Here is a 16,102-nt window from a genome sequence, read left to right on the forward strand (position 1 = left end):
ATTACACGAGTTTCATATTTATGTATTACTCCATAATATGTGCACATTTCCTCTCTCAATATGGAAGAAGGCATTATCACCATCCAATTTGTAACTAGGGGCTCGTTTGGTTCGCGGGAAGTATTTTCCTCCCTAGGAATATGATTCCTGGAAAGTAGATTCCAAGGAAGAGAATGCCTAGGAAAGTACTTGGTATATTTGGTTGACCATGGGAAAGTGACAAATTTCTAAAGTGCTTATGTTTGGTTGACCATCCACTTTCATGGGAAAGTTATGTGTAATTCCTATTATACCCTTAATAAAAATTAGGTCTTTAATGCCTTTTTAATGCTTCTTTAATGCTGAAGGATCTTTTGGGAAAAAATAAAAATGGAGTGATTTCCGCCTCATGGGAAAGTAACTTTTCCATGTTTCTCATGGAAAAGACTTTTCCATGAAATATGGGAATCATATTCCCATGGTAATACAACTTTCACATCTCTCTCCTTTGAAAACTCTAACCAAACAAGAGGCATCTCATTACTTTTCCGTTGACCACACTTTCCCCCTTCTTTTTCCGCAAACTAAACGAGCCCTAGTTTCATAGCACCATATTATGACATATTATGTCATTTTTGTAGTGTAAAATCTCTAATGTGGCCGTAGTGCCATGTGACAAGGAGGCTATTTTAGGCTTACTTTGTGGCATGTGAGACCAAACAAAAAATTCTTAATACCGGCTATGAGCAAACCCCCATGGCACTACAAGCATCTCATTATTCTCATGGATAAAGTGGTCTCGAAACTTGGGTTCAAAGAAGCAATATATCGTGACAATTTTTTTGTCCCATATCAATCACAACTATGGTCATTTTTGGTCATTTGTGAATTTGTTCCCGACATAGCATTTGAGTCCCACATTTAAAGTTAAAAAATATTCTATTAAATTACAGCTAAAGTGTTGTATAAAATAAATATCAAAAAAATAAATATAGATTTTTTAAGCTATTTGGTATAAATATAATTTGCTTCTATTTTTTTATAAAAAAATTATAACCTACTCTTTCTGCAAAAAGGATCTACATTTGTCCCTGCAGTAAATAGTAGAATGCTCGAGAATTATTGAAACTTAAGCTGCAAGCATGAGCATGTTCAATTCCACAAGATTTGGTCCGGGGGATAAACCCCAGATGCGGAAATAACCGGAGAATCGGTTCCCACGCCAACATCGGAAAACCTCCGAAACAACCGGAGATCAGACCTCTCCAAATCTACACTTCCAAATCCAAGGGTCCAACTCCATCACTCGACCGGGGAAATCACTGGAAGGTCCAATCACACGTGGCACTAGTTAATTAGTTCGAATTTCTTGTGTCGGTAAAATCGACGGCGATTTGAGCGCCATGTTGGATTGAGAGCGGTTTGTGATTTTCTTGGGCCGCTTAGTTTTCGAACGGGAAGAGGGGAGGCGAAGATTCGGCATATACGGCTCTGGAAACAGCCGAGCTATAAATTCCAAAAGGGACACAAATATTTGCGCTCCTCCGCCCGTCCTCATCACCCCTTCTTCGAATCTCTCTCTCTCTCTCTCTCTCCAGAAGGCCTCCTTTTTCGAACCCTAGTTCTCTCCTGCTACGCCTGTGATCCGAGTGGAAAAGTCTGATCAAGATTTCTGGAGCGCCGAGGAATCCGTGCCGGGGCTCTCGGATCTGGCAATGGAGGCCCAACGAGGCCGGATCTGATACCGATGATCTCGGGGTCAGTGCAATGCGGTGCTTCAGGTTGGATCTTTGGGGAGTCTCGAGACGATAGGGATCGAATCCGATGAATCTTTTTGAAAATTTAACGATCTTTCGAATCCTTGGAGGTAGGTGATTTCGGCTCTGCGTTTCCGTTTCTTTTGTCTATCGTTGGCTGGATGTTGGTTTCTGCAAAGAGTTAGGGCAATTTGCGTAAATTAGGGTTATTAACAACTTGGTAGCACAGTTTGGCGTCGTTCTTGTTATATTTGCCTTTCGTTGCTGTCAAAAAAAAGGATTTGAGCAGTGTGGGGCTATGGGTGGTGCTTAATTTCTTGGTTGAATAGTTTTCTTGGAGTCTGGATATTTCTTGTACTGTGAATCATCGAGTATCAACATTCTTGAAGCAATTAATAGCTAGATCACACTTTTGATAAGATATGGTGAACAATGGAGAGATGATCGTCTACTAGGGATATATCATCGTGGAAATTGCCTGGTATGCTAGATTGAAATATTCAAGAAATTGAAATTCCTCTGGTTGATGTTGATTTATTTTCGGTCGATGACGGAAAGGCAGGCAATTTCCTGCGGACTGCGATTTTTGGAGCTATGTCTGCTAAAGCTAAGGCTTGCACGGAGATAATATAGACGACTATAATCCTGCTGCAAGCAAGGACCTGTTTTGAATTGGCAGAGTCACAGTTCCTTGAAGTAGGTTTCCTGGGGTACTATGGAGCTACAGGGCCTTCCAACGAGGCTTGAACCATCCGCAACTTCTACAGGGCAGGACAAATTTAGCAAATCCCAGAGGATTCGGCACAAGAGTGTGCAGTTTGAAGACTCATTTACTTTTGACGAGAATTCAAGAGTGATATACATCAATGATCCAAGAAGGACGAATGACAAGTACGAGTTCAGTGGGAATGAGATCCGGACAAGTAAGTATACTGTAATCACATTTCTGCCCAAAAACCTGTTCATCCAATTCCACCGAGTAGCATATTTATACTTCCTAGCAATTGCTGCTCTTAATCAGCTTCCTCCTCTGGCCGTCTTTGGAAGGACGGTGTCTTTATTTCCCCTCCTCTTTGTGCTTTCTGTGACTGCTATTAAAGATGGCTATGAAGATTGGCGCAGGCATAGATCTGATCGGAAAGAGAATAACCGAGAGGCACAAGTTTTCCAATCTGGCCACTTTCAGGCAAAGAAATGGAAAAATATACGTGCTGGAGAGGTTGTGAGAATCCATTCTGATGAAACAATCCCTTGTGACATAGTTCTGTTAAGGACTAGCGATCCGAATGGAGTAGCATATGTTCTGACAATGAATTTAGATGGTGAATCAAACTTAAAGACAAGATATGCACGGCAAGAAACAACTTTCATGGACTGGGAGCATGGTCCATTTACAGGGTTGATCAGATGTGAGCAGCCAAATAGAAATATTTATGAATTTACAGCCAATATGGAATTCAATGGGCAGAGGATTCCCCTTGGCCAGTCAAACATTATTTTACGTGGCTGCCAACTTAAGAATACAGAATGGGTTGTTGGTGTTGTGGTTTATGCTGGTCAGGAAACCAAAGCAATGTTGAACAGCACAGTGTCACACTCCAAAAGGAGCAAATTAGAAAGCTATATGAACAGGGAAACCCTGTGGTTGTCAGTTTTTCTCTTTGTCATATGTGCAGTGGTAGCAATAGGGATGGGGTTATGGCTAAAACGTCATGGTAATCAGCTTGATACCCTACCTTATTACCGAAGGAGCTATTTCACAAATGGTCGAGATAATGGAAAGGAATACAGATATTATGGAATTCCTATGGAGACACTTGTCTCATTTTTTAGCTCTGTCATAGTGTTTCAAATAATGATACCTATATCTTTGTACATCACAATGGAGCTGGTCCGGTTGGGTCAGTCATACTTCATGATTGGGGATGCCCAGATGTATGATAGTGGTTCAGGCTCAAGGTTTCAGTGTCGATCCTTAAACATAAATGAGGATCTAGGTCAGATACGTTATGTATTTTCAGATAAAACAGGAACTCTGACTGAGAATAAGATGGAATTTCGGAGGGCTAGTGTGTATGGAAAGGATTATGGAAACTTGCGTAAAACTAGTCACTCATTGCAGGAAATTTGCATTTCAGGTGATTTTTATTCTGTGCAGTTACTATTAAATGCTGTTCTCTAGTATGATTATGTGCTCTTGGTACTTTGATTTCATTCAGTTGTTAGCATTGTTAATGCAGCATTGATAAATGCCAGAATATTGCTATGCTAGATATTCATTATGCTATTGTTTTGTTCTGCTTGCTGTATGTTTGCAATGTAGGTTCTACCCCTTCTTTTAGTGTTTGTGTTTTACTTACGCTGAGTTAAACATACAATCATGTTTATCAGATAAAATTAACAACAAATGTGATGTAGTGACTTTAAGCAAATAAGTAGGAGAAAAAGAGAAGAGTAAGAACGAGGATTTGGTTGGTGGGATGTCGGTTGGGTGGGGAGGCAGTTCCACACACAGTGTAGTCATGTGGCAATAAAAGTAGCCCACCTGTTTGGCCTAAGTTCATGGGCTTAATTACATAATCTCAAGTAATGTGAGTAAATCAAAAAACATGCAAGACATTATGTACAATGATAGAAAAGCCAGTTCTGTAACAAAATCTATGGTTGTTGTTGCTATAATCCTTATAATTTGGATTATTCTATTAGTAACATTCAATAAAATTGGTTACTTTTCTTGTTTCTCAGCATTTAGTTTTTAAGTAACTATGGTTTCTTATGGGGATTTGTAAGAATTTTACTTATTTATCATATGGTGTTTGATTTACAATTAAAAAATTTTAATCCTGCTTCATATGAGTTGGTAAGTAAGATTCAGAAAGCTTACCCTTGTACAGGATACAGCCTGCTGGTTATGTTTATGGTCTTCTTGCCTGTTTCCATCTTATCTGTGCTTATGAATGAAAGAATGAATGAATAAAAAGTAAATAGGAATTTTCTATTCATTTCCACCCCTCCCCCCATATTGGAGGCTCTATAAGTGTCTAATGTTTTATCAGAACATTGGCATGTTATATATGTAAATTGATCACTATGATGATCTAGGATGACTACAAATGCATTCTTACCAGATTTATTTAAACTGACATGTGAGACATGTACATGTCATACATATGGAAACTGGTTAAATATTTATCTGTTTTTATGATGCCATTCCAGAGACTATTTTGTATCCTAAAGTTGTTACTTTTGCTGATTTGAACTGCATGGGCATCAGGAGGTCCCAGACGGAAGCTAAGTTCAGATATCAATGTTGATCCTGAACTTTTGGCACTATTGCACAAAGACTTGGTTGGAGAGGAACGAATTGCTGCTCATGAGTTTTTCCTTACTTTGGCCGCCTGTAACACTGTCATTCCAATAGCTAGCCGAAGTTTGTCTCCTAGTGCCAATGACTCACATGATGAGATAGAAGCAATTGATTATCAGGGTGAGTCTCCTGATGAACAAGCATTAGTTGCTGCAGCTTCAGCTTATGGTTATGCTCTCATTGAACGTACATCAGGCCACATTGTTATTGATGTCAATGGTGATAGGCTAAGGTAAACTATCATGTTCAGTATCACATAGATACATTATGCCAGTTGTGGTATTTCTATTGCAAGAATTGTTAGGCTACAGTGTTGCAGGCTGCATCTTGTGGTTTCCTTTTAGATTTTTTTTTGAAGCTTTTAATTGTTTTTTTTTAAATCATTGTTTCACCATCAAACCAGGTTGGAAGTACTTGGTCTGCATGAGTTTGATAGTGTGCGGAAAAGAATGTCTGTGGTTATTAGATTTCCTAATGGTGCTGTGAAGGTGTTTGTTAAGGGTGCCGATAGTTCAATGCTCAGTGTTCTCGACGAACTGAATGACCAGGGGCACAAAGGAGACAGGAGCAGCAAAGTAAAATATGCAACAGAGAATCACTTGACAAATTATTCATCACAGGGTTTACGCACCCTGGTAATTGCTGCGAGAGATCTCAGTGATGGAGAATTCGAGGAATGGCAGATCAAGTATGAAGAAGCTAGTACATCATTAAGTGAGAGGTCAGCTAAGCTTCGTCAGGCAGCTGCTCTTATTGAATGCAATTTAAGCCTTCTTGGGGCTACTGCAATTGAAGATAAACTGCAAGATGGTGTGCCTGAAGCTATAGAATCCCTACGTCAAGCAGGAATTAAGGTTTGGGTTCTCACAGGAGATAAGCAAGAGACTGCAATTTCGATAGGTTTTTCATGCAAGCTCCTGACGCAAGATATGCATCAAATTATTATAAATGGTGCTTCAGAGAGGGAATGCAGGAGTCTGTTGGCCGATGCTAAGGCCAAATATGGAGTAAAATCAACAAACTGTGCCACTAGGACCTTGAAGTCTAAGAAAAAATTCTATAATCATTATCTTGAGACTCCTGATGATGCAAAAACTTCTAGGGATTTGATAGCTAACAGAGGGCCACAAGCTCTTGGGTCTAATGTGGCTGTTGTTAATATGACAGGATCCTGTGGAGAGATTTTGACAAGTTTAGCAAATGCTCCACTGGCACTCATAATTGATGGAAACAGTCTTGTTTACATCTTAGAGAAAGACCTGGAGACAGAGGTATGTATTCTGCTTTATTTCATTTATAGCATGTTTGATACCCTATTAATTTTCGGGACATTTGATCTCTTGCATCATAGCCTCCCTTCAGTGTTACTGTGTGGAAATGCTTGAAGAAGAGGGCTGGCTTCTAATGCTGAAAACCAGCATTATTGCTTGTTTCAGTCAACTTAATTTCCTTTTTCTTTCCTACTTCCACAGCTTTTCGATTTGGCAACTGCTTGTAGGGTTGTGCTTTGCTGTCGGGTTGCTCCATTGCAAAAAGCTGGAATTGTTGATTTAGTTAAAAACAGGACAAATGATATGACTCTGGCTATAGGTGATGGTGAGTGAACTATTTGCAAGTTTGTTTGCTGTTCTTATGTCTATGCTTTGTGTTTTATTTGCCACTTGCACTCAGGTATTTTACCATGAACTTGCTTTTCCTTCCACCAATGCAGCAATTCTTTCACATGAGTGTTAGTGCACCTGGCAAGACTGAGATCCAATTGTAGTTCCATATGAGAAAATCTGTTTATCACCATAACCATAACCATCCAGCTATCTGGTGCTGGCTTTAGAGATATTCATTTGCCTGGTACTGCTATGTAGGGCCGTCTTTGATGTTATTTCAAGCTTCTCCATGTCTTTCCTCACAACCTCCACCTGTGTCACCTTTGGTCTTCCCCTCCTTTTCCTACATCCTCCGCATGAGAAGTATATATGTACCAGAATTTGGATGTGGAGCGCTTAAACAGTGCAAACATTAAATACGCCAAAGAAACAATAAAGAACATTTTTTTGTGTTTATTGATGTATTAATGCCTGTATTCTGATAAAATGTTAATGACAGGGTAAATCTTATTTGATCTGAAGTTGGGAAATATTGATAGGGTAAGGGAAGATAATGTATGCCCAATAAAAGAGAAGATAATGGCATTTTAGAGGCCTACCTAGGTTTTATTTTGGTTTGGTTAAAAGGGAAAGGAACTTGTAGTTTGCTAATGGGGTAAGAGGAAGATAGTATCGACAGTCAATAAACAAAAGAAAGGGGACGATAGTAATGCTTTATATAGAACTCTAGGTGTTATGAACAACTTGAACCATCTGATCTAGCATTTTTAAGAGGCACAAGCTTTTGTGCTTGGAAAACTCAAGTTCTAGTCTTTCAAAATAGGACACGCGAAAAAAAAACTCTGGCAAATCTTAAAAAGACAGCCTAGTTATTTTCCAAGCAAACCTAAGTAAGAACTGTCCCTTGGCTATACCAGTACATGGATTTAGTTACCGCCTTTTTTTGATCATTTCAATAACCAAGTAGCTTTCCACTTACATCAATTTTGACAGGGGCAAACGATGTATCAATGATCCAAATGGCAGATGTTGGTGTTGGCATATGTGGTCAAGAAGGTCGTCAGGCAGTAATGGCATCAGATTTTGCTATGGGTCAATTTCGTTTTCTCAAAAAATTGCTTCTTGTACATGGTCACTGGAATTATCAGCGTGTTGGTTATTTGGTTTTGTACAACTTCTACCGGAATGCTGTATTTGTGTTAATGCTATTCTGGTATGCATGCTTAATCTTCTATTCCATCTTCATTTTCATTTTCTTATATGTTAAAACCACTTCTTAAGCATGTTGCTTCTGTCTTTGTTAATTAATAAAGCTAGTGCTAGAAGAGAGAGAGAGAGGCATGGCTCCATCTATGGCTAATAGTTTGGTTTTTAGTGCAATAGGGAGGGAGTTCAATATTCTGTAATGGGAAATCCTCAATGTTGGCTTAATCTGTAGTCATGTACCCCTTTAAGCACACTTGAGTTCTATATATTTTAAGCAAACGGATAGTATGTTAAGTATTTGAATGAGATCTCAATAATCTGAAGACATAGTTTCACAAGAAAAGCAAGGGGGCAGGCATCCTGCTAACTTGCACTATTGCTAGATAATTGGAATGAAACGAATCAGAAGTTGTGGGTCCAATATATTGCTCGGTCAACACTGCCACAAGTTGCTAGTCAGATAAATTCATATGACAAGAGGAGAGAAGGTGGAGAAGGAAAAGGGACACTAGAGAGGGAGAGCAAGAACATGAAAAATGCTCTAAATGATATACTGCATTACCTTGTGCAATGCCAAGATTCGTTAAGCCTTTATGATGATTCTGTGCAGAACAAAAAGAGGATGGTAATAAAACATTAAAGCCAGGATTGGCTGGTTGCCTAACATAAAACAAATGCATAGTTCGATAATGAACATATAAAATATGAGGAAATGCCATCATATACCTATAAACAAAGATTTAATGGATATATTTGGGAAGGTATGCAATGGGAACCCATTTCCACTGTGAATTTGAAAGGAAGAAAAGAAAGCAGTGAAGAAATGTTTAATGCCATATGATTGGAATATTTAGAATAGAGTACAGCATGTAATATGTCAGAATATTACCACAGGAAATGGAAGAACATAAGGATAACTAAACATTGCATTGAAGAAGTTCAAATGGACTTGCTACATCTAGAACTACAATTGGTTTATTTGCATGGAAGTGTAACTCTAGAAAAGGAATTGAATCACTTTGAGATTGAGGCCTCTATCTAATGAGGGGGAAAAAAGAGGTGCTGACTTTCTCTTTTAACACTCCTTTTTTATGATGGTTCATATGTTTAGTACACCATGATATTCAGTGGAGGCGTAGGGCTGTGAACAAGCCTAAACATTAACTCTGACCCAGATGTAAGCAGATCATAATAAGGTAGTTAAGTGTTGAAGTGGTAGTCCTGACCAAGGAGCTCAACAAGGATAGCTATTGATGAGGCAATGGATCCCTATCAAGAGCTAGGTACAGATTATATTAAATTCTAGTCCTAAGTGCATCATTTTGTGCAAGTATCAGCCTTGAAGTTCTAGTGCTCAGAATTGAAGGATTGTTGAGGCATTGGCTTCCTGGAACAAATATTGTGCAAGAATGGTGGCGTTAAATTATAGAACTTTTAGATTGTTTATTTCTTCTCTCTGAGTGGATTAAAAATTAGTAGTTAACGCTCTCTGGCTGCACTTGACTTCATATAGAAATCAGAGAAGTAAATGTAAATGAGCAAGATGGATTATAACAAGTAAACTAAATAATGTTGGGCAGTTCCTTAGGGGTCGTAAAAAGACGCCGATACTTTTATTGGTTTGTTGTTAATTCAACTTTTCCAAGGAGCTCAGCACCCCTACATCATGTTACATCACATAAGTGGCATGGTCTGGATGCTTACCATCGGGATGGGCCCACGTCTGTTACCATTAGAGTCCAAAAGCTTAAGCTGTTAGGGAGTGGGCCAACTAACTATGTATATTAGGCTTACTACCTCTAACAGTCAGCTTGATCATGCATGTGGAGATCGCAATGGGGGCAAGATGCAACCAGGTTAATTAATTAAAGAACTGATCTGGGAGAGATTTGAACTCACAGAGTCCAATAAACTTAGCTTTAAAGTTTGCCATGATAACCATGTTATGTGACCATTAGAACTCAAAAGTTTAAGCACTTAGGGAATGAGTCAGCAATCTATATCAGGCTTAACAATGTCATGGCCCATGAGTTGAGCACTTACACAGACTCTTAGAAACAAAAGTCACCAAATAATGGTGTTGAAACTGTTCTCAAGTCTCAACCATCCTCCAATTCCCTCTCCCTTAGCCATCCTAAGTTCTGAATTGCAAATAGCGAATATATGTCACTCACCTTTCCAATCATATCCATGCTATTTCCCTCTCCTAGCATCTAATGCTAGACCTAGTTTTTGATTCCAAGAACTGTACCTTTCATTGCCAACGTAATGGCAAGGATTGGTTGTCTTGAGGTCAGATTCATTCATCATTAGATGACAATGGTTAGAATATCACTTTGGAGGTGTAGATTCTCAAAAGGACGGAGTCTTGAACATTTGATGTCTAAAAGATTGAGAGGCTGAAAGTGACCCAAGACTTGGCCACAAAAGAGGCCACTTAGAAGCTCAAAATACTGCTCAGAAAAGCTAACCAAACTACTCTGTATGGCAAAAGAATGACAAAACAAGGAAAAGGTCCCAAAGTCCGCAAAGAAGGAGAAGAGGTGAAAAAGTGTCGAAATGATGGATGAGAGTAAATAGCTGCTATCTAATTGAACTGAAATGAAGTAATTTTATAACTAATAAAGAAAGTTGGTGGAAACTGACAAAAAAGGGAAGGTCAAGGATCCCAAAAACAGTTCGGAAGTTGCACAAGAGAATTCCAAAGATAATAAATCGTTTGGTTGCAAGCAATCCAAACAATAAATATGTGGATAATCTTTGGCTGCCAAAAACTTGAAGAAAGGGAGGGTACGGATTTTCTCTGCTAGTATAGTTGTAGTGCTTTAAAATCACTAGAAGTTCAGATTTGCAGGACTGCTTCACTTCAAGGTTCAGACTTCTACAAGTTATTGATTACTTTCAGTAATCAGTTAACCTGCCTGAGTCCAACTAGATTAGTGGATATTTTCTGCTTTTCCTCTTAGTGAGAGGCTTCATAGACTATTGTCAGGTCCAACTAGATTTCAATTGCCAGTCAGGGGCATCAAATAAATTATATAGTTTGATGACATGAATCTATGGGATTTTCATTGGGGATAGATAGCTGGTTGTACAAAATGAAACATTGGCAGCTGAAAATAGCACATACCCTGTAAAATGAAAAGCACTGTAATGCTGCAATATTTATTGTTGGTGGCTGCGACTCAAGTTATGAAAACTTGGCCTTGACTGCCTATGAAAAAGCATGGGAATTGGGAAGCTTTTTAGCATGCAAGTAGCTTGGTGTCAATTTCATATGCTACACCAGTTCTCCCACAATGCAGAGTACAAATGGCTGTTTGTCTGGTGTTCCTCTTCATTTCAACCCAAACTTCCTTGCCAAATTTATTGATGTCAAGCTGTGATATATCTTCCTTCCTGTAAATTGAGTTTTTCTATTTCATCTCATTCTGTAAATCCTCGCCAAAACAAATTCTCTGATGTTATTCTGTTGGTTTCTTTTGCTATAGAATGATTTCTCTACTAAATTTAGGTAATACCCTGCAAGATAAAAGAATAAGTTCTGTTGTAGTACATCCTCTATTTAAAAGGCCATGGAATCAAAAATCAGCATACTTCATGAGCTTTAGATATTGTAGCTAAGTACTATCTTGGTGCATCTTAAAGCATGAATCATTCAAACAAATGCTGTATGTGCAAATAAGGTAATGCTTCAGACAGTACATTGTGCCTCATATCCTTGTGGCTTGTTTTTTTTTTTATTATGCAGGTATATCTTATGCACAGCATTTTCTACAACTTCAGCTTTGACTGATTGGAGTAGTGTATTGTATTCTCTCATCTATACATCGGTCCCGACAATTGTGGTTGGTATTTTGGACAAGGACTTGAGCCATAAAACACTCCTTCAGTGTCCAAAACTTTATTGTGCAGGGCATAGACATGAGAGCTATAATATGCATCTCTTCTGGCTCACAATGGTTGATACGTTGTGGCAAAGTGTTGTTCTATTCTATATTCCTATTTTCACTTACAGAAACAGTACCATTGACATCTGGAGCATTGGCAGTCTGTGGACAATTGCAGTTGTTGTGCTTGTGAATGTTCACTTGGCAATGGACATCCGACGCTGGGTATTGATTACTCATATAGCAATATGGGGTTCTATAATCATCACATATGTTTGCATAGTGATAATTGATTTGATACCTAACTTTCCCAATTACTGGTTAGTATTATTTTTGATTAATGCTGGATCATTATTATTATTATTGTCCATTCTTGGTTAAGTGCTAATACATTTTTATTGGCTCATTATTATAATTTTTGGCAGGACAATATTTCATTTAGCCTGTTCATGGACTTATTGGCTCACTATTTTGCTAACTACAATTTTAGCCTTGCTTCCTCGGTTTATTTGCAAAGTGACCTGGCAGATCTTCTGGCCTTCAGATATTCAAATAGCCAGAGAAGCTGAAAAATTAAGGACCCGGCCATTTGGAATAGAGATCTGAAATATATCTCATAAAAGTTCTAGTCAATATCTTTGCATTTAGACATTGTATGGCTTTCTTATGGAGCTTATCAGAAACTTTACAGTAAGTACATTATTTCATCCCTATATGTTTAGTGCGATTTATCCATCTTTTATCTATAATAGCTTCAGGAGTATGGACAGAATTTTCATTAGTTCCTGTTGGCATCTCAGATATAGCCTCACCTTTATATTATTTGCAAACTTTAATTGATAGTAGCCTCCCTTGCCACACAATAACATACACATACCTACGAAAAATGGAAAAAAAGGGGTTTAAAGTTCTTTCTTAATTTCCTTATGTTGTTGATTTTTCATAGTTCCACTTGAAGATTGTTTGTGTTAGTTATCAAGGAATTAAAAATCGAGATACAAACTTGTTTCATGACCACCTGGTACAATATGTACTTTGAATGGGAAGGTATTGGTTCAGCATGGGGTGGGCAGAGGGCTAGTTCAAATTGGCCACAAAAAAAGGGAAAAATGTGCACTTAATGCATGTTGGTATGGGGGCAGTTTTGCTTGTGGAACAATCTTGGGGGCACATAAGGAGTCCAAATACCAAAAAAGGAAATCAAGTGGAATCTTTCTGGACCATGCCTCATGATGGAGCTCAACCACAACTTCTGGAGGAACAAAACTAATTCGACCTAGCTGAGCTAAACCATCTTGGATGATTCTATCTATCTACAATGTTTAGCCTTTTGACAAAAATAAACATTTCTAACCAAAGGGATGGTATTTGAGGGGAAATTAAGATACTGGAACAGTTTTTTGGTGATCAAAGGTCCAATTAAGTTATCAAATAGAGAACTAGATATGATATAGGACAAAAGGTGGCAACAGCCAAATTACATGGAAATGCAAGTAGCCTAATACGGTAGGGCCTATTCTTGTTGTGAATTGTCTTGTACAAAAGGATATGTAGGAGAGCTAAGAATTTGAACCAATCTAGAGAATGGCAGCCTGGATAAATCATCTATTGGATTGCCGTCTAGTTTGTTATCAAGTACACTGCTAGAGATAGACATATTGAACGTATGACTTTGAGATTGATAGCAATATTGAGTTGAAGGTTGTTTAAAGGGCTCAACACTAAGGCATTCTTGGCGGTACAAATGGTGGCACTTAATTTGTCAACTATTTTAAGCACTACAAGTGTCAAAAATTTACGATGATGTATTGCTCTTTTTTCTTCTTTTTCTTCAATTTAACTGGATGTAAACTTAACATCCACCTAGGCAGGACCACCTAGGTACATGGCTTAATATTTTGCATCATGTTTGACTACGTGGAATGAGATTGATTTATAAATTATTCATGAATGTTGCCAAGTTGATATTTCACATTGACTTACTACATCTTATTTGATAAGTTCTCATTTATTAGATTATAACTATCCTTCTAAGTTTCTTCTTTTATTTATGGTTTATTTTTAATTTATCATTTGCCAAGTGCCTACTCACTAGGCAGCCCCCTGGCTGCCCATCTGCAGCATACAGTCTTGTAAAACAACTAGACCTGATCATCGTAACATGTTCCATGCTAAGACTGCTCCTAGCCTTTGAATTGACATAATAAAATTATGGATTTCAATAGAGAGCATGTGTATACACATCATTCAGACATCAAACTCAGGGCATAATATTGACTTTGATCTGGCTTAACCTATCCCAGCTCAGCTGGGTAAGCAATCCTACCTGGACTCCTTTTCGAGTCCACCTGAGTTGACATGATAAAATCCTGGATTTCAATAGAGAGCATGTGCGCATACATACCGACCGACATCAAATTCAGGGCATGATATTGACCTTGAACTGGCCTAGTCCCAGCTCAAAGGGGGTGAAAGAATAACCGAACCTGGACTCTTTTGAGTTGGCTGGTGGACCTGATGTGCCAAGCTGACACATTTCTATTCAAAATTGAATCATCTGCTACTGTATATCCATGGGGCTTCTGCAATACTTTGTCATTCAGATTTGAGTAGGACATGTTAAAAGGTTAAATTTTGTTACATTGGGGATGGAATTCCTAGTGCTATTAGGATTTTGTAGAGAGGTGATTGATATGCCTCTGTGTACAGGGCTATGTGAAAATTCAAGTTTCGCAGTAGCCGGAAATAGATTTGCTGGGAGAAGTCTCAGTTTATATTTTTCTCCCTCCTTTCATTCACCCTTCTTCTCTAATGTCTTTGTTTTATCTCCTTACATGCTGCACCAAAATAGTGTACAAAGTTTCTAATTGCTCTCTTTTTGTCTTCTGCTCGGACATTTGGGGCCATAAATCTGTCCACTTTTTCCCTTGCTGGAGAAATTTTAATCATGTATACGTTTAACTGCTAACAAGCTCTCGAGCGTGCTAGACCAGAAACAAGTTAAAACTGAATTTTATCATATTATACAGAATGTTATGAGCTTCCATATGACAATGGTCCATGAAAAGGGGCTGCCTGCTATGTAAGCAATGAAGAAAGCAGAGAACTCACGTCCTGGATGAAAGACCTCAAGATGCGCAAACGGCAAGGACTTTAGGGTTGGGACAGGCCGCCTGGGCTGATCGATTATTAGATTGGACAATAATCTGATAACACAAAACCATGTGAAATTAATCCGACGGTGGATAACTAGGGTAAAAAGGGTACATAGCTGGGAAAATATTACTCATTTTTCCTCCTTTTTTCTGTGTGTGTTCCTGTATCTTTGGAAAATTGTATTTATATAATTGGGAAATTTGTTAAAAGTTCTTGCAGTAGTTCTTCACTCTCTCTTATTTATTTGGCCAGTGGACCGGCAACTGTTACTTTGGTTGGTGCCTTGTTCTCCAAGTGAGATGTTTCAGGTTCAAATATGTGATAGTGGTGAATAACTACAGTATTCTCAAAAAGAATTCCATCAAGACCGCAGGATCAAGATACCTAGTAGCCTTACCTGTGAATGATGGGAGTTAACTGCGTCAGTAGTTTTTGACGATCCTAGGTGTCTTTAGGAGAAATTTCTTTCATTCTTAATTTGTTGACACTATGATAAATATTCAAAAGTTAGCCTTTGGTAAGCCTAACGTTGACTCTCTGCTGAAAGAGAGAGAGAGAGAGCACCAAAGGCCTCAATGTTTATGGTAAATGAGGCGATTCTCGTGTAACCAGGGTGACATTATCTGATGCCTCTCAGTGAACAGTGAAAGTAGAAATAAGAAACGTACTTAGTTCGCATAGTATTAGAGCCAGCTATCTCCTAAAGTTAGGACTAATGGTTGGTCCACATTAGTAGCAACCTGTAGCCATCTCCATTTCACGCCAATTTCTCGTTTCATGTGCAACTATTATTATATTTGGCGTCTACAATCTAACAACCTATTTTTGAAAATATTTAAAATATTTTCTTCTGAGAAAAAATAAAAATAAACTTAATATTTCCGCTCATGTAGACCTAGGTTTGTTGTTTAGCAATAAATTGAATCCAAATCCGCGTCAAACAAAGCAATAAATTAACAACCTGTTGAGTTTGCAGAAAAAATCTTTTCTTACCATTATATTTCTTTTAAAAAAATGATTTTTGATAATATAATATTTGAGAAAATAGTTCGACTCAATCCTAGCAAGCTTTTGATTTTAAGAAAAGAACTAGTAAATGCATTAAGATGAGAATGCTTGATTACGTTATGTATTATATTTGAT

The 16,102-nt window shown here is 38.1% G+C and overlaps 1 protein-coding gene across 3 annotated transcripts; it reads left to right on the top strand.

Moving 5' to 3' along the window:
- The first annotated feature begins 1,509 nt into the window (after positions 1 to 1,509).
- LOC103706243 (phospholipid-transporting ATPase 1-like) lies at positions 1,510 to 15,191 on the top strand. 3 transcript variants are annotated; one of them, XR_003385527.2, is made up of 8 exons: positions 1,510 to 3,874; positions 5,011 to 5,335; positions 5,507 to 6,374; positions 6,576 to 6,699; positions 7,701 to 7,920; positions 11,665 to 12,123; positions 12,229 to 12,493; positions 14,740 to 15,191. XR_003385527.2 is itself a non-coding variant. In XM_026804354.2 (8 exons), the coding sequence occupies exons 2-8, from the start codon at positions 2,452 to 2,454 to the stop codon at positions 12,407 to 12,409; spliced, it is 3,600 nt and encodes a 1,199-aa protein (XP_026660155.2). In that variant the 5' UTR covers positions 1,510 to 1,846; positions 2,291 to 2,451; the 3' UTR covers positions 12,410 to 12,487. The 3 variants fall into 3 exon arrangements, 1 of the variants encoding a protein (XP_026660155.2); XR_003385525.2 differs by having other exon boundaries at positions 14,833 to 15,191; XM_026804354.2 differs by lacking the exon at positions 14,740 to 15,191 and having other exon boundaries at positions 1,510 to 1,846; positions 2,291 to 3,874; positions 12,229 to 12,487.
- The last annotated feature ends 911 nt before the right edge of the window (positions 15,192 to 16,102 follow it).

The sequence above is a fragment of the Phoenix dactylifera genome, chromosome 3 (genome assembly GCF_009389715.1).
Source record: "Phoenix dactylifera cultivar Barhee BC4 chromosome 3, palm_55x_up_171113_PBpolish2nd_filt_p, whole genome shotgun sequence".
NCBI classification, from domain to species: domain Eukaryota; kingdom Viridiplantae; phylum Streptophyta; class Magnoliopsida; order Arecales; family Arecaceae; genus Phoenix; species Phoenix dactylifera.